Genomic DNA, 19101 nt, shown 5'->3' with positions numbered 1-19101 from the left:
GTAAAAGAATTTTTTCACTCCTTTCTGCCAGCAGTTGCACATTATGAGGCACATCAACTGGTCAAAATTCCCCAGGTTTTCTCCATTTAACACACCAACTTAAAATTCAACAAGTTTACAGTAAGAAAACATAAAGTAGAACTGCAGAATGTGTCATATGGTCTGAACATCAGCAAAATTACTAAATAGTGAGGCTAATATATTCCCAGTCTCCAGCTGCTCACTGAGCAGATGAAGTTTGTGGCATAAATCTTATTTGTCAGTATAAACTCATCAAGGAGGAGTGAAGCTTATTAACAAAACTTAAATGTTATCTCCCAAAGAACTCTTAGACTCCAGAAGATTAAAAATCTTTTCCTGCCATGACACGTACAATGACCTCATAAATATTTACAGACCCTCTGTCACTGGAAAATGCCATCTATTCCTGCTTCTGTAATATTACACAGTAAAACAGAGCAAAACAGAATACAAGGACATTCCTGCAGGTTTACCATAGAAGGCTAAATAAAACTGCAGTTTGAAGTCATATTTACATGCTTCAGAAGTCCACGAAAAATGTTTGGAGAAAGCATTTCTAGTTTTGAAGGGGAGTCAGCCCATTAGGCCAAGATTTTTTTCCTAAAATATAAATAGCTCAAGAACCAAAAGATTTAGCTAGATAATAAATCAGTATTTTTCACATTGTATCAATCAGTCAGTTATATACCATTGATATTTGAACCACTTTAATCAGGGGTTTATCAGAGATTTATTTAAACTCCCTTTGAAAAAGCTATTTCCTAGAATAACAAACAGCAAAGCTCTCATGTCTAGTACTGTACATTTTGTTGACCAGTTCCTTTATTCATTAGTACATGCACTTATCCCCCATCCACAGGAATGTTCCATTTGTTCCAAATGCCTGAGCTCAAAGCTGGTCACAGCTGGTTGTGATGCTCCAGACAAAACCTCCCTGTCCCTCCTCACAGGTCTGGGACATTCCTGCCTGTCCTTAAAAGAACTCAGAAATGACATTTCTAAATGGCAATCCATCACCCATCCTGCAGACTGTGATAGTACTGTAAATTCCTACTGAGGCTTCACTAAATTTGAAGCCAGACAACTGCTTTTTTGGTACCAGTTTCTCGAACGCTTCCATATCGAGCCTTGAAACCACTTCTTGCAACAGAAGAAAAGCTGTGTGTGCCTTCTGCCTCAGCACCTGAGCTGCCCAGAGGATGCCACCTCTGAAGTGGAAGGGCTCGAGGCAGCTTTGCCCAAGTCCTGCTTTTACAACTGAAAGTCCCAGCACAGAATGAGCCCCTGCTCAGAGGAGAGGCTGGAAAATTGGGTCCTAGAGGCAGCAGTGGCTGAGTACTGCCAACGCCTTGGACAGACACTACAGCCTTGCCTTTCTCATCCCTCTGGGAAGGGGTCTAATTCCCTGAAGAACCACTAAAAGTGAGGTCAATCCAACTGATGACTATTGCAGTTCATTTGCCACAACTGATGCCCACAGTGACTGATAACAAGTGCACAAATGAGGTTTGATCTGCTCAACCTGCAGGCATTTAATGCCTTAAACAGACACTGAGCTGTCAGGCTGGGTATCTACACGACTGCCAAACTTCAGACTCATCCTCTTGGTCTCGAAGCCCTCCTTGTCTCTCCTTTGAGCTGGTGCTAGAAGGGCCAACTTCAGCATTTGAAGTGATATTTTTCTCTTGAACATTATGGAGACTGAGTATTTTGATAGGTGAACATGGCTGAAGACAGAAGCATAAATTGACCTATTTTAGCTTTTCACAATCAATGGGGTGCACATATACACACACTAAAACATTAACTGTATTAAAATGTTGAAAATAATGTAAACTCTTTAATTGCCAGTATTTGGTACACTGGCTGAAGGGGCTATGAGAAGACTATCTGAAATAAAGAGTTACTGTGTTGCTTAAAAGCAATATATAATTAATAACTGTAGAGTTCATCTTTGTAGCACCTACTCCTTTGCCCTGGAGAGCCTGGGTAGGGGTCTGAGCCTCACTTCTATGGGGAAGCATTTAAAAATTAGTGAGTACTGGCCTCCATCCCTCAGGAAAGGCATCAGTCCCTTTTCATTCCAATCACAGCTTGAACAGCCAGATGGATAAAGCCTCATTGCCCTGACACATTCTCCTGGTGTCTCCGTTGCCTCAGCTCAGCAGGGAAGGTTCCCCTCATCAAGGTTCTGAGAAGGAGACACGCTCAGGATCATTTGGTTTAAAAATGAGATGAGAGTGGGTGAACTGTGCTGTCAGAGTGATGCTGAGGGATGACAGCAGTGTGCAGAAGGCAACCACAGCCCTGTGCATGGGATGGCCAAGCAAATCCACCCCCTGAGCAATGCACAAGCTGAGGGCTGCAAACTGAGGGACTGATTTGCACAACTCTCCAGGTAGAAAAAACATTTAAGAAAGTTTAGATTGTCACAATTGCCCGTGACAAGAGTGCCTGTCTAGCAAGGCCTTGAGCCTGTGTTTTGGGCTAGAGCTGTGCTCTAGTCAAGACCTTAAAAACATTCCCAATACAGGCTGTCACCAGCACTACATTTCCTTGTCACTCTCTACGTGTGACTGATTTGCCAAGATCAAGACTAAATTCATGATCAGCAGCAAGGGCACCCAACATGAATTATAAAACTGCCTTTCCTTCCTTGGCCTCTTAGAAAATGCTTTCCCTGCATTCATTGTTGCTTTTTATATCCTGCTTGTAATGGTCCATGACTGCTCGGCTCAGCCCACCATCTCCTCCCTGCTCCCAAAACCAAGATGATGCTCAGCAAGGAGGAGGCATTTGGCTATTAAATATAAAATCTGTATTATAAAGTGTACTGACAGCACAGCAAAGTGCCTTGTGCCCTGAGATGAAATGGAAATGGAGGTGGGGGTAGAAGTGGAGATGATTTTTTGAAGTTAATTTAGCACTGAGGAAGGTGGCTGGTTGCTTGGTGCAGCTCTGAGGAGGCTGGGGCAGTGCCTGGCCAGAGACTTCATCTGCAGAGACAGAAGAGCTCCCCATTGAAAATAAGGAGGGGAAAGAAAGCCCAAAAATCAAGGGGACCAGATGATTAGAGGAAAGGAGGAATAGGAAAAGATCTTTCCTTTCTCGTCATCTTCCCAAAATCACAGATGCAGAGATGAAACTAAAGCCACTAAACAGACAAACCATGCATCCAGATGCACCTGCAAAGTCAGAGGATCAGCTTTTAAAATTTCTTACCATGGAGCTGAGCAGCAGCAGGGAAATGACTGTTGATACAGAGCAAACACAGGGCTTGGAGCATCAGGTATTGGGAAGTGGCCAACGATTTTCTCCCAAACCCAGGATACAGCCCAAAGCCAGAGTTGTAAAATGAGGGAGCCAGAGAAGAACAATGAAGAGGAAAACCCAGACAGTGCTCCCAGCTCTCACAGTGACAGATGATGTCTTGAGCCTATTAACAAAGCAATAAATCCCACAGAGGGATCTGCCACCCTTAAAGCACAGTGTATGCTTAGGTTTGAGAATTTTTGCCCAAGGGAAGAAAATCCTGGAGTTTCAGTGTCAGCTTACACCCCAGAATCTCTTCCAAAGGTATCTGTAAGTGGGTCACTCAATTTACTGGTGAACTGCAAGATATAATACTCAAGTTGCACAGTGTCTTCTCTGAAGAAGAATTAGATGGTAACATTTTAGATACTGCTGAGCTGGGTTTCACTCACCACATCACTCTGGACATAACCACTGGTAATGAAGAGAGCTTTTGCCTAAGTCCTTTCACAGAAGCTTACAAGCTTCAGTGCAGTTATTTGAAAGCCACCAGGCCTACCCCAAACTTTCACATTCTGTGCTGTGTGTGGGCTCACTCTCCCACAGATGACATTGAAAAGTTTATGATACTGCATCAAAAAAACACTAATTAAAAAGGCTTCCCATTAAAGAAAATGGAAATCATGACAAAAACTAGATTTAAAGTCAATTTTAGTGATAAGGAGAAGAAAAAAACCCCAATTTTGCAGTAACTGTCTACTTACAGAAAAGAAATGCTGTAAGTTAAAGTACTCAAAAACCAGAATGAATGAGAAGATTTAAGCTTGAAACACCAGGAAACTGTTGCTGACCATCACTCAAATATTGTGTTGCATCAGCCTGTGTGGTTGTTCCATAAGGGGATACTTGAAGAATTCTTCTCACACAACTTTTCCAACCAACACAATCACAATTCTTTAGTCACAGATTAGCTTGGGTGTTGCTCAAAATGACCTCTTGCTGCTTTGCAGTTATGATTTAGGTCTGAAAACTGTTCTAATGTATGGAATCAACAAAGAGAAGAAAAGGAGCTGAAATTGAGATAATAATGCCAAATTTATCACCGCAGAAGAAATATGATTCACGCTCCTCTGTAAATCTACAATAGCTGCAATTCAGGAAGGAAGGGTGAAAAACTATCACCTTATCTAAAACCATGTATTATTCATATTTTATTATTGTAGCAATCAAACAAAGCTGACTAAAAGAACCTGACAAACTTCTTATCAAACTATATTTCACCATTTTTGAGCAAATCTGTGGCAAATTCCCTTGGGATCACAGCACTACCCTCATAGCAGTGCACTGGGCACTTTTGGAGCCTCAGTTTTGGGCCCAGTCAGTGGTCTTTGTGCCCCTAAAATCCCGACCATCTTTCCTGCTAATTGCACAGAGCTAATTGAACAACAGCAAGAGAACAACTCTGGTTATTATGTTTTTTAGATGTTGTGAGCCTCTAGCTGTTTGCTGCAGATTATATTCAGATATGTCTTCTACCTAATCCTAAACTCCAGTAACAGCCATCAATTTATATATTATTCATTTTATTAATCTAATATTTATCTAATAATTCACTTCATTTGACAGCAAAAGCTATCTGTGTATGGCCACATGAGGCTCATAACATTCTTGCTTCACAAATGCATTCGGAATTAATCTTTACCTGCCTTATTTCCTGTTTTCATTTCCCAAGGAACAGCTCCTTTTTCTTTTTATAGACTCTATATGGTCCCAAGAAATAGCAAAGTGAACACATAACAGTTAACTGCCCTCAACCTGCAGCTCATATCTTCTGGCAGCAGTAGGAACACTTAGAGCTGCAAGACTAGATTCAATACCCCCTGTAAGTAAAATTACAGCTGAAAAGAAAGTACACAAACAGCTCTGAAGACTGAAGTGTCCCCACCTGACCCCTGTGTTACACACCAGCATCTACACAATAGCTTCAGCAAAAGCACTGATATCCTTTCAAAACTGAACAAAACTTGCATGTGAAGACCCAAAATGTTGGTTGTGCCTTCCCCTGGGGATGGGTGCAGAGCCCCACCCCACCTCTGATGCCAAGATGAAATGGGAATTCCAGGTGAGCTGCCTTAGGGTAAGCAAAATGTATCTCAAAATGCACGTCAGAGGGCCTGCAGGTGATGTCACTGAGTCTGGAATTACAGGATCAGGCACATCACATAAGTGTTCAAACTAAATGCAACAAGATTTAGAACATGCTTTTAGGTTTAAGGAAAAGTGCAGTCTTTAAATTAGTGCTCTAGGATTTACTGGCTTAAAAGGAAAGACCTTAAGGCCTCCCATCAAAGAGTTATATAACTCAAAAGGGTTTTACTTGCTCAGTGTTGCTTGTGCAAGATAATTTAAGCAATAAAACATGCTTCTGGCACTAACTCTCCTGTACAGGCTCTGATGGCAGACCTCAGATTTGAAAATAGAGGTCTCCATACAGGCTGGCACTCCTCTCCCATCTCCCTACAGGGGCTTTGGCTGGTTATTTCTACTGTCTATTCATTTTTTTTTTTCAACTGAAAGATTTTTGTTACCAACCTCAGCATCATTTGGTCACGATGTGCATCTAATGGTCCCAGGTTCAGGGTCCAGCTCAAACCAGACTAAACTCCAGCCTAGCACAGCACATCAACTGAGCCAGCCTTTCATTTCAGCCTCCCAGCAATTTAAATTGGCTACATCTGATCTGTAAATGGCCTCAATCTTCAAGCTTCACACTGTATGTTACAGCATTTAGCTCCCTGGGTGGCACGTGCCCCTGACAAATCTCTCCTGAGAATGTTAAACACAGACTTTAAAACTGGAATTTCTAGCAAGTAGCTTTTCCTTTGCGTGAAAGGCAAGGGCAGCCTGAAATTACTTGAAATTCTGAAGTTGAGAGGAAAAAAAGTCCATTAACAAGTGGAAGCCTTTATCTATAGGAGGCTTTTAGAATTTTATCTAATCTAATTGGTGTTTAATAAGACAGGTTTTTTCAAACAGTGCATCCACAATCCCCGGTAAGAACCCCCGTGAATGGAGTTAATTATTTTGTACTTTCTGCAGATTTCAATTTTATATCTTTAGATATTCTGCTTGAAATGTGTAGATAGTCCTGGTGTTGCTTTTGCCCGGTAATGATGTCACTTCCACAGATAATTAATCCCATTGATTAATTTGATTCGTTGCTCTTAGAGGGGAAGCTAAAAGAAGTAATAACAATTTATGCCATTTTTATTTGTGATCTTCCATTTGCAACTCTATTAGAGTCAGGTCAAAATCAAAAAAAGTTGTCCACAAAAGCCAAGAACTTACTGTTGATTATGACCTGGGTCAAGAAGTCTTACAAGTTGCTGTTTATGCACTGAATCTTACCCAAAGGGTAGAAGTGCAGTATACCTAATGTCACATCAAAACATGACTAAAGGTTGGAGGACTCCATTGGTTTGACAGGCAAAATAAGTGATTATACACTTACTTGAGGTTTAAAACATTCAGGGACACAGACAGTTTTAACATTTTCTTTCAATATTCTATTTATTTCACTGGGGGTTCATCTCACTCCCATTGGCTATAAATATGTAAAAATCACCTCCATCTTTGGGTATACCCTCCCACCAAAGCACTTGGCACCTGCACCCACTCCAGTTCAACAGAAACAGGTTTTTACAGACATTGTGCTGTGTCATCCTAAGCCAGGGAGGTGTGAGAAAGAGGTGCTTTATCATGTGTGGGAGAAGGACAGCTACTGACTAAAAAAAGCCAGATTCCACCCCTCCAGTTAGCTGGGACTAATCTAACACTGCAGTTAGCCCAGCTAGAGCACAGAAAATAGAACAAACAAAAGGTTCACTGGAAGCCAAACAGTACATGGTGGCAGCAAAACGCATTACATGAAGTGATTACGTGTCTGCACAAAGAGAAATTCTATGTCTCTACACAAAATATTAAGACTGCAGGCCAATTTGCAAGAGCCATGTGGTGCACAGCTGCAGACAGACATGCCAGAATAGGATGAGAATATTTCCCCTGCTGATTGAGCCCCATCAGCAGCTTCAGTTCACCCCCAAGAGCTCGAGGGGTGGATATAATCAACAGGAGACACGACCCAACAGGGAGGATTTGTGCTGTGCCATGTTCTGCCCCAGGACATGAGAACTATTTGCAGAGGTCCTGCAGGGTGAACTCTGCCAGGCTGAGCAGAACCCCACATTAGAGCTGCATCCTACAAACATTTTCCTGTCTTTTTTTCCCCTTACACAGGAATCGGAAGAGACAGCTTGAATAACAGTGTCATCTCCCCTCTGAGAGCCCCTGCCTTTCTATTAATAATTTCTTACATTTTTGAGCTCGTTCTCATCACGCAATGCAAATGAACACAGTCCACCACCATCCCCGTTCAACCACTGAAGTTTTTAAAGGCTCTTTACCCTGCCTGTGTTACCTGAAGAAACTTTTCTTTAAAAGACATTTTGGTCCTCACTCCCCCTCATATCACTCACTTTTAAAAACTTGGATTTTTTTTTTACCTGACAATGCAGGTTACCAAGAGCCTTTTGATATGTCAGCTCTATCAATCTGCAGAAATTCATACAGAGATCTCATAGTCAGCACTACTGAAATCTAAACTGGGAAACTTCCCTTTCTCCTTTATTTCCCTACCTTTTCATTAAGATCTGCTGCAAGAAGAAGTGAGTACAGCCAGCTAGACCCAAAGTGACCCACTTCACATTCTTTTCTCAATTTGAAAAGATGACAACAGTGAAGGCAAAACTTGCATTAAATATCTGCCACTGTCATATACATTGAACAAAACATACACCTTTTTCTCCTAGGGGAAAAAAAGTAAATGTATATTTGCTTTTATTAGGATTACATTGCAGCAAACTAGAAGGATCACAGTCAAAGCTACATGATTCTTTCTCCTTACATACTTTTTTCTATACATAACACATTCAAATGGGTAAAATAAGAATATACATCATTGGAGAACAGTCCAAAGTATATGGAAACAAAAATTAACAGGTATAACTACATGTATTTTAAACTTCTTTGCTCTCCTGTATTTGTGATGAAAACTGAAGGGAATGCAACTAAGTGAGCTCTCTGTCCCTGTTTTCTGTAGCGTTATCTCTGGCAAGAAAAACCTCAGTGAATCAAAAAACTCCACTCGTATCCCCTAATTGCCAGTGACTGGGCACAGGCCCAGTTTGTTTGAGGTTTTCTGCAAACAGCAAAACAAAGTCCAATTTCTCTGTGAGTTCATGTTCCCTACATCTTCCCATCCCACTATAATATTCTCAGCATTCTCCTTTCTCCTTCCCAGAGATTCTCCCCTAAGGCCACCAGTTCCAAACCACCTCCTGCACCCTCTGCAATACTGCCAGGACCTCTCCACAACCCAAACTCCCTCCTGCCATTCCTTTTGCCTGGAGGAAGACTTTGAAGCAGAGGATCTGGAGGTATAGGGAGGGGGAAATGGAGAAGAGGACATGAAGAGGCCTTGAAAGGAAAAGACAAAGTCACCTAGAAATGGTCCAATCCTTAAAATACTACCAAAAGGTGACTTGGATGACTCCATGTTCTGAAGATTTGGAGCACTCTGTCCCACCTCCACCACTTTATATTACCAAAAAATCTCCAAAACAAAACAAAAAGCCACACACAAACACAAAACCCCAAACCTCACACCACTGTTTATCTCCACAGGAAGAACTATCACCATGCAAGTTATCACTGAGCAGGCTCTCAGCTCACTTCCAGCCCAGGGTACAGATATTTTGAGGACCTAAACACATTCCTCTCTGAATTTTGCCTCACATTCAGTGCAAGTTCAGAACACTGATTTTGATGAAAACTCCACAAGCTCAGACTGACATTACTGTATAAAATGCTTTCACTGGAAAATATGCACATCGTTCCACCTGCAACAACTACCACAATATCTCCTCAATATTACGTGTGTAATATCAATGTGATTTCTTTCTAATGCCAAATAAACACATTAATATGACAGAATCACTTTGTGACTACTTAAAACCCACTTCAGTTAATGCATCTAAGCTGCACAGATTTTCTCAAATGTGAGCAATATGTTCACCTGAGCACTCCATACCACACTGACAACTCACTGAGTAATGGCAACCCCAAGATGTGTTTTCCAGTCCCATTAATACTATAGGGGCACATTTGAGCACGAGGCATAATGTGAAGAAGGTAGTAATGGGATTTATGTGTGTAATGGAAGCGATGTGCATTGCACCTCCCACACACTGTTTAAAAATCATGCCCCACAAAATCATTTAAAATAACTCATATTTTACACGCTATGAACCTCTTATCTAAGAACTACTCCTCTGCCTGCTCTATTATCCAGGGACAAGAGAGTTTACAAAGAACAAGCCTTACAACTTCAGCCCCTTTGAGTTTCTAGTCTTTTCTTTTGAGCACTAAAAATGTAAAGCAGCCTGTATCATTCAAATAATCTCATTTTCCAATCCACCTACATTAACATTGCTGGCTGAAGCCAATTACCAATGCCTTAAGGCTTATAGCCTCAGAAGCATAACGTGACAGGTCAAATTTTACTGTTTGCCCCATCCATCACTACTGACACAGTAATTCAAAGTACACAAGTCACAGTCACACTGCTGCTTCTTTCTCCCTGTGCACCCGCTGTAATTTTAATGCAGAAGCTTATTAATAAGAACATTGGCTTCTGTCACTCAGTGCTGGCTCCTTCCACACAGGTGAAAAGAAAAAGCCTCAAGTTATGCTTTTATTTTAGCAGCATCTTATGTTCTGTCCCTTGGGGGTAATGTGCCCAGCAAGTAATTGCTGGTGATGTGTTTCATCAACAAATAATTTTTACAAATCTAATACAGTGTGGTAATGAGAATTAAAAATACTAGAGAACAGAAAAGGAAAAAATAATTCAGCCACAGCACAACCAACACCAGGAAAAAACAAACTTCTGGATGATCTAGAGAACTGATGTTCTAAACAAGATGTTCATTTACTGTGTAAAACAGGGCTGACAGGCTGCATCTTCCAGCCTAGAGATGTGCACAGAACTTCATTTTTCAAGACACTAATAAGATGCAGTCTCATTTAATTCAGTAAGACTTCAGCACATATATTTAAACACATCCCCTAGAAAAAAAACATTGTTTTTTTGAGTTTTTGGAATACTGAGCACCAGCAGCAGGGCATGTTACATATTCAGACTTCTAATTATTGGCAGTACCTACCTGGGTGCCTCTGTGAAAACACTGCCTGAAACACTGGAGGAGTTTGTAACTGGGAAGGAGAAAAATCAGTGACATTCTAAACATTATTTTCTCTCTCTGAAAAAAAGCATGTGTGGGCAAATCAGAAAAGCACCAGGACCAAAAGTTCCCTGCACTGAGCTGCACTTTCTCAGCATTAACCCTTGCTGTGTAAAGGAAGTCAGCGTGTTGCTTCCCCCCTTTTAAAGAAACAAAACCCTCACAAAACACCAAAACCAGAACCTATATTAAAATTATTTTAGTGTGCTAGAAATTTGCCATGACAAAATCCCAAAATATTGTTTATTGATACTTTTTCCAAGGTATTTTAGTCGTGCACGACTCACCCCCCCACACACCACCCTCCCACTCCCTTCGTGGGGTATTCTGGTAACAACTGACATGTAATAATGAGGAGCTTCATTATCATACAGCAGGTCTAATTAGGTTCTAGAGACTCTTGGTGGGTAAACACGAATATATCTAATTTAAGGAAGATAGATTTCAGTGAGCCCAATGACTGTAGAGTTTTTTTGGACTTATTTAGGGTTTCATATCCCCTGAAAGTCAAGACAACTACCCCAAAATGCTGTACTTCTGCAGCACTAAAAGATGAGCACTTTCAGTTGCTTTACAGAGCTCTGAGTATTATCACAGCCATTTGGGAAAATATAAACAATTTAAGGGAGTTGGATGTGAGAGAAGCAGCCTTATGCTGCCTGGAACTTCACCTCTCCCTGTCACTCAGCAATGGGGCAAATCTGATGGAAACCCGAAGGTTATTTTATTCTGCACAGGTTCTTATACTGCATTCTCCAGCATGGTATTTATACATCACAACTGCAGCCTGAGCACATATTGAGAAGGATTTTTTAGGGAGTTTAGAGCAGTGTTTTCTCTATAGTCAAGTTACCAAAATAATATGAAGAATCAATTGCCACTTGCACCAACCCACCTAATAGAGACATTTCATTGTGATCTCCCCCAGATTCTGTAGGCTTGACTTGGTAATTAAAACAGTCAACTCTGACAAGCCCTAATATGGTAAAATAAGAGGTTCAGGAATTAGAGGGAAAATACAGATTTAGAAACTGACACAATATGTTAATCACAAAGAACCCGGTCTGTGCAAGGCCAATTTGTTCTGGACTGACAAATGCTAGAATATGGCAAAAAAACAAACTAAAAATATCCTTTTCCTGCTAGGCAAGGTTAGAGAATGGAGATAAACATCACCATACCCCAATTAGACCAGCTTGCTTGACTCTAGTTGCTAAAAAAACTTTGAGGTCCAACTTGGGATAAATTGGGATAAAATGTCAGGGCCTTTTTGCTCACTGGCCCCAGCAGAAATCAAAGCAGTAGAAGTTTTAACTAATCTCTCTTAAACGAGTTTATACATGGGAAAAGCAAACCCAGGTTGTGATCCACCTAAATCTGTCCCCAGAACACCTCCAGTGTTTCTCTGTCCTGCTTTTATAGAGGATCTGAGAGATCACCAACCTCCAGCACAACCAAAGCAATTCCCTTCTCCTTCCAACAGTGACCAGTGCCTTTGTCAGGGTTTTAAGTAGCCAGTTTCCAACAAAACCAGGATCTTTGTAAGAGGTTTATATATGGGATGAAATAGCCCCTAGTTATTTATGGGTTTTCTTTTTTTTTTGTTGTTAATCATTCTGTTGTTGTTTCCCTCTCCCCATCTGTGTTTGCAGAACTGTGTCATTGAAGAGTCTTTCTCCAAAGACTAAGTGGACAGCAACAAGCAGTTGCTGAAAGAACACAATGTCTTGGGCCACAGCAATCTCTCATTAATTCATAGAGTCTCAAACCTGGCAATATGACAAAGCAGCCCTTACTCTGTAAAAATTGCCCAGAGCTCTTCGTTTTCCCCCCCTCTATCTGTTGAGTCACTGCAGAAGCCTCTGTCTTGGCTATTCTCACAATTCATAGTGTGTCAGGTAAGAATCCTTGCAAACATGTATATATTCATGGGGTTTAGCTGGGAAGCTGTCACACAGGCAGCCACAATGCACAGATGAGTGGTTATGCAGGGCCATTTCTTTCCCCCCAGTTAGGATATAAAAATCAGTAGAGCATTGTTTGGGATTTTTGAATTTACTATCTGACACCACTGAAAAGGAAAAGCTTCTTCACTTGAACATAAAACTAAATGGGATTTGAAAGGAAGCTCAGGAATTTGCAGAATTGCATGGTTATGTGAGCAGAGTTCAAAAGTTGTGCTGCCCAGCTCCCCCAGAGTTTAACAAAGGTTACCCCTGCCAGGGGAAAGCAGAGATCTTTATCCTGGATTGTTAATTTGTGGCCAAGACACCCCTATGAGGCAGCACTGGAAAGAATATAGGAGGCAGAAAGCCATTTTCTTTGTTTTTTAGCATATTAATTGACCAAAAGAGAAATGCCATTTTCCAAGCATATGCAAAAAATGCCCTTTACAATTAACCATCTGAAGACACTGGCATGGATTACAAAGTACACAGGAATATAGATCTGCCTCATTCCCAATTCTCTGCTCATTCCTTGAGACCATGCAGAGAAAAACACCACATAAACAACAGGATGTCTTTAGGATACACAGCACTTGATCAAATAACATTGCTCACCTCATGTTTCAAGCCAAATAAACTGTGCAGCTGTGGTTGCACAGCACAGAGCTCCACGTGTTCCTCCTTCTGAGAGACAAAATTTATTATTTAGGGCTTGATTATGCAATAAACAGCTTCACAGGGATTTTGGATTATACAACTGGAGTCTCACTGGCCCAGAGCACAGGCTGAGGGAACATCTTCCTTATGGGAATGCAGAAGTGAGATGTGCCTGAGTCCAAAGGGTGATGTACAAAGGTACTCAACATTAGGCAGATTCTAATTCTCCCGGTCCTCTGGAGCTTCCCTGTGGTTATTTGGGAGAATAAAGTCAGCAGTGCTGAAAGTCTGGTGCCAGATGTATTGCTGCAATTAGGAAACCCCCTGCAACACATGGAATCAAATAATGAAATAGGAATGGATGCTGAAAATCTGCTACTGGAATAAGGACATAGTAATGATGACGTAAAATAGTCTTATAGAAAGCTCCAACAGAACAGTCACATCTCATGAAATCTATCAATTTCCACAAAAAGGTATTTGAATAGTCCATTAAAAACTCTGATCAGCTGGATCAGAATACTCCAGGAAGTTTAGCAATGGTGCTGTCATGTTGTACACAGACACGTTTAATGTAACACAAGCAACAGTATCCCACTCCCACAACCCTAAATTACACAAGCTTTGTCACCAAGACCTCAAAGTAGCTCTCCCAGTATTTTATCGAGTCCAGATCTTTCCAAACTAAGAATGAGGATAACATGAACTGCCCACCATCACAGCACAGGTCAGTGGAAGAACTGGGTAATGTACCAGATCTACCATATGTGGGTTCAAGCCACAACAAACTATGTCAGGCCTAGACTCTGAACTTGAAAGATTCAGGTTCACTGATTTAAAAGAAGAACATGAAAAAAAATTAGGAGAGGGAGAGGAAAGAATAATTTATTCTTGTACCTCCCACCAGCAATCCTTAAAATTTGTACAGGAAGCATAAGGATGACTTAAGTTTTCCTCTGCATGGATTTCTTTAACCGTATCCTACCTTGTCTTACTCTTCCCGTCTTTCCTTTCCCCCACCCCTCTCTTAGTTCCTTAATTTTCCCTAACAAAACCAAACCAAAGCTAAAAGTTGATACAGAGTTTAATCCAATTCTTGATCTAAGTGGGGACACAACAGGTATTAAAGCTTGCTAAGCATCTTGGTTTCCACCAGGAAAGGCCAAGTCATCCCTTAGACAAACCACAGAGAGGAAGAGCTGGGCAGAAGCACAGCTGAATAACAGCCCCCCACAACAGCTGGATTAGGGAAAACCAAACCATGGGGCACTAAATACTCAACACTTGGACATTTTAACAGGTATTTGCTAATTGTGCTTCGGAATACAGACCCTCCTAATTAAACTTAGTAGCCCTCACATTACACACCTCTAAGTAATGTTGTCTCATTATTTTGGTCACTGTTTTTTTTTCCTCATGTTTCAAGATTGGTGGAAAAGTTTCTTTTCTGCACATCCCTTAATATCAAATGTGTTACCTAATGTTATGACAACAGGAGGTGATTTTTCCATTTTCAAACAAAAAGAGACATGATCATGGACTTAATTAGTGCACAATGATTTAATGAAACTTTGCAGAACAACAATGTACCTAATTAGAAACATAACAATTATACCAATGTACCTTTCCATCTTTGAAGGGACCATTAGTCATTGAGGTGGTATGTTTTGTAATTTAAGATCATCTTAATTTTCATTTTCTGACTAGTTAAGTGCAGTCCTCGTCATGTTCAGGTAATTGCTTTATTAACAAGCTTAATTAAACATTCTGTAAAACTGACAGCTACAAAGTTATTCTTCTTAATGTGTTGCTCACAAAAACATTAACTAATTACATCAAGCTCTTTACAGGGCTTACGTACCTCATAAGCTTAATTCATTAGTACTTTAAAGAGCTTTGAAAACTCTGACTGTAATAACCTATGGAAGTGCTTTGTATTGTCACAGTATTAAACAGAGCTGTTATACCCAGCAAATGGCAATTTCTTTGTACAAAGTTATTATGGGAGAGACAGTCTGCATTTTAAAACACCTGTGTTTCAAGCAGTAATTAGACACTCAGTGAAATTTTTGATAAACCTAAAGCCCACAGAGTTCAGAATTCACAGGAAAGGATGATAAAGAGTTTATAAAGTTTTTAGAAATACAACAAAACCATGAAGTCCAAAAAAACAGCTCATATTTCAATTGCTGGAAACAGGGTACAAGGACTGAGTAGGCCACGTCTGTGTTTGAATTTTGGCATTCACAAGCACTGAATTATTGGTGTAACTAGAGAATCCCATTCCTTGGAAGAATAAGTTTGTCTCTGGAAAACAAGACAAGAACAAAAAAACCCCCACCATACACGACAGCCACACATCTTCATCCCTTCCCACTTCAGCACTTGTGTGTAGCAAATGAAATTATCCAGATCAACAGTGAAGGCAAGTTTTGAAGATTTCAGAAAAAGAACCAGAAAGGTTCAATGCCTGAAGAGTAGTGAGATTTTTTCGATCAGTCCAACTCCCACACAGGGAGCTAAATCAACTTAAGAGCCACGAAAGTACTTTGTGTCTCCTATTGGGATATTTAGGTGACACTTGAATCCATTGTAGCACAATATCTGGTCATGGATTTCTCAGTGTTCAACATTTCCTCATTTAGCTATATGTTGGGAATCAACACTATTGAATATTTTCCAGCAGGAGATGAGGGAGATTCCTTTGACTAGCCCTCAACAAATTAGTCAAGGAGCTGAAGGTTTCAATGTCTTTGGTGAGACTGAGTTAAATATCCTGAGCCTTTATCTACATCAACCAGGAAGCTTAAAAGGTAAACTAAACCACTATGTTTATTATTTCATTTCCCCCTAGGACCTTTGTATTATTGAGGGCTCTGGTTTGGATAACTTTCCCCAATTTTATCAAGAAATTCCTGCCTCTAGAATGACTTCTAGTTCTGAAGACATCTACAATGTCTTCAGAAAAACAGTCAGAATTATTCTGGGATCAAGTGGCTAAATGAGAACCTGTGATGTGTATGTTTGGGATGTGTGCATTTCCTTAATGTGAATTACTGTACATTTATTGACACCCAAGTTTCACCTGCCCTTGATCAGCCAGTCACACTTCCCTTGTGTTCTTTCCTTTTCATCTATTTTTAACCCCCTCTGGTAAACAGTTCAAAGCACAGAAAGAGCAATCCCTGGTCCAAACATCACTGCTGATGTTGAATGGCAGCCCCAGGTCGTTAGTGAAGCACTTTGATGCTGCTCTGCCAGGCCAGGAACCACCACCCAAGCCCCTTGTCCCACCCGAGCCCCCTCTGTGCTCGTGGCAGAGGCCAAACCCCCGCTGAGCCAGGAGGGCTCAGCCCCTGCCGTGTCTGTGTGTGCTGTGACGTGACCAGGAGGCCAATATACCATTTCTCAAGGTGTTTTTCCCCCCCCTAAAACACAGTGGCCGCTCTCCATTTTTTGCTTACAGCCTTAGCAAGGCTCTGTTTGTGTGCCCAGGATATCACTGCACGTTCACAGAGCAGTGGCTGCAGAGCCAGGTGCCAACATGTACAGATATAAAGCAGTGCCCACACTCCTGTGTCCACCTTTCTGCATTTTCACAGTCAGCACTGCAGGGCCAGGAATAATACTTGACAACAGCACTGGCATGGGAAAGAAAATTACCAAAGAAAGCTTTGATTTTAGTCACTTAAAGTCAAGAAAGAGAGATTGCATTATCTGCTGAAAACTAACACTGAGCTTGAGGGAAGCAGTATATTCTGTTTTTAAAGGATACCAGAAAGCCATGATCACTCCTGACCATAAAACATCTGTTAGAACACTAACATTTACTATTTCATTTTAATGCTCTGCCTAAGTATTTTCATCTCGTTTACCAAAATTTGTCTTCTGAAAAAAAGCCGAAAACCAAAAAAACCTGAATTTTGCTAGGAGAAGAACAACTGATAGTTAAACATACAATAAATTCAGATGAGACAAATTTGTTTCAGAATAAATATTTTAAAATCTCATTTAAAAAAAAAAGAAAAACCAAACAGATCAGCTGCTGGGGGGTGTATCTTTGACAGTCAAACATGTCAGCAATGGGAATTGTTTCATGTCTTTATGAGAGCTGTCAGGCTTACAGTCACAATAGTTTGGCAGAACTTCTGATGAAAACCATTTGGATTTCATGGGAGAAATAAGAGCAAGCCAAAAAAACCCACTCAGAGCTAACTGAGATGCAGGTAAAATGCACAGAAATGAGTTAATAGGGTGACAGAATATGCAATGAAATCTATTTACTACAGAATATCTTACATACTCTCAAGAGCTCACACAGATAAAACTGTTTTCAAAATGAGCCCAATTTTAATCCTAAAAACAGATGTTAAATTACTGCAATACAAACTCCTGGAGAGTATTAAAGAGTAAGTTGTTTAACAGGCAACATGTAGCCATTTTTGTGCAGTTTGTGGGTGCACAGATGACAATTTTCTGATTTGCTTCTTTGGCCACACAAATCCTTCAGCCAGAACAGGAGAGAGGCTTAAAAGGCTGAGCCATGGCAGCATTTTAATATTTGTGGTGTTTAATGGTGAAGGATTCAAGCTGCCCAGCTGGGAAGATAACGGAGCTACATCACCCCTGTTACATCACAGCAGGGAATTTTCCCCCCCAATTGCTTTATTTTCCTGGATTTTTTTTTTTTTTTTGGGTGAAGGCTGTTTTTTGGATTTTGAAGGATAGTTTTACTGACTGTCAAACCTTCCCTTGCATGCACAAAGATAAGAGAACCTTAAGGGTATTCCCTAAACACACCTTCCAGTGCCTGAAGTGCTGTTTGTGGAAGATGCACCTGAGACAAGGAAGGCTTTATTTGCTAATGGGAGATCTGGAATGCTGAATGGCTGTGAAGCCAGTTTCTTTTATTGACTCAAGCCCTAAGGTGATCATATTTTTCAGTATAACAATGAGCCAATTTATCCCCACTGGGTTATGGGAATTTTTTTATGGTACCATATATGCTGCATCTGGCACACAAGCCTATAAAACCATGGGCTAAATGAATTGTTAACCATGTAGTTTGGAAAAAAAATAATTTAAAAAATAAATCTATTGCTGAAGAATGATACTGCTAAGTTATTTTACCACTTGGAGATCAAATCTTAGAACAAGAACTATTCCAAAATCCTCTTATCTGAAGAAGTCCATCTGATCAAATGATTTTTTTTTCCTCTGTTGCATCATCAACATTAAGAGTTCTACTTCATTAGGAGAACGAGCTGTTTAGAGAAACATGAATCATGAAAGTCACGAGAGCCTGATTTGTCACTCTGATTTGCTGCTTGTCAAATATGGAAAAAAATCCACATTTATCAGCACTTTTTATGCACAAAAAAAACTTTCCTAAACTAAAGAGGACTGTAATTTAACACTGCCTGTTAGGGAAAGATGTTTCATCTTCCTACCACAGCCTGGATGAGCACAACTGACAGGGATCTCACAACTCACCTTGGTAGTGTAGGTGTGTCCATCAGAACCACAGACAGGGCTGGAATGTGTCATGGGACAGGGCTTGCATTTTACTATGTTGGCTGGTCCAGTCCAGTGCTTCTGGGCCAAGTTGCCTTTCTTTTGTCGAAGGCTGTAAAAGAAGACACACCACACTTCTTGAACACGTTTGTCCAAAACAGAAGAATGAGAGTTTCTCTCAATAAGGCAAAGCTGAATTTGCAATACAGTATTAATTTAGAATCATTTTGATTGGAAAAGACCTTTAAGATCATCGAGGCCAACCATTAACCCAGCGCTGCCAAGTCCACTAAACTACAATTTAAAGCAAGTAAATTAAATACAGCTCCTAACAATGCTTCTATAATATG

The 19101-nt window shown here is 40.5% G+C and overlaps 1 protein-coding gene across 2 annotated transcripts in view; it reads right to left on the bottom strand.

The window, feature by feature from the left end:
• Positions 1-19101, bottom strand: part of SPOCK1 (SPARC (osteonectin), cwcv and kazal like domains proteoglycan 1) — a 264587-nt gene that overhangs the window by 68416 nt on the left and 177070 nt on the right. For both annotated transcript variants that reach the window (XM_027736212.2, XM_027736222.2), the window contains one exon: positions 18731-18863. In XM_027736212.2, coding sequence (XP_027592013.1) covers positions 18731-18863 — 133 coding nt within the window. The remainder of the gene's footprint in view (positions 1-18730; positions 18864-19101) is intronic.

Source organism: Pipra filicauda, unplaced genomic scaffold (assembly GCF_003945595.2).
Source record: "Pipra filicauda isolate LSUMZ 115617 unplaced genomic scaffold, ASM394559v2 scaffold267_size1258537_pilon, whole genome shotgun sequence".
In the NCBI taxonomy this organism is placed as follows: domain Eukaryota; kingdom Metazoa; phylum Chordata; class Aves; order Passeriformes; family Pipridae; genus Pipra; species Pipra filicauda.
Note: the sequence above shows the minus strand (reverse complement) of the source record. Positions and strands in the feature narration are given on the sequence as shown.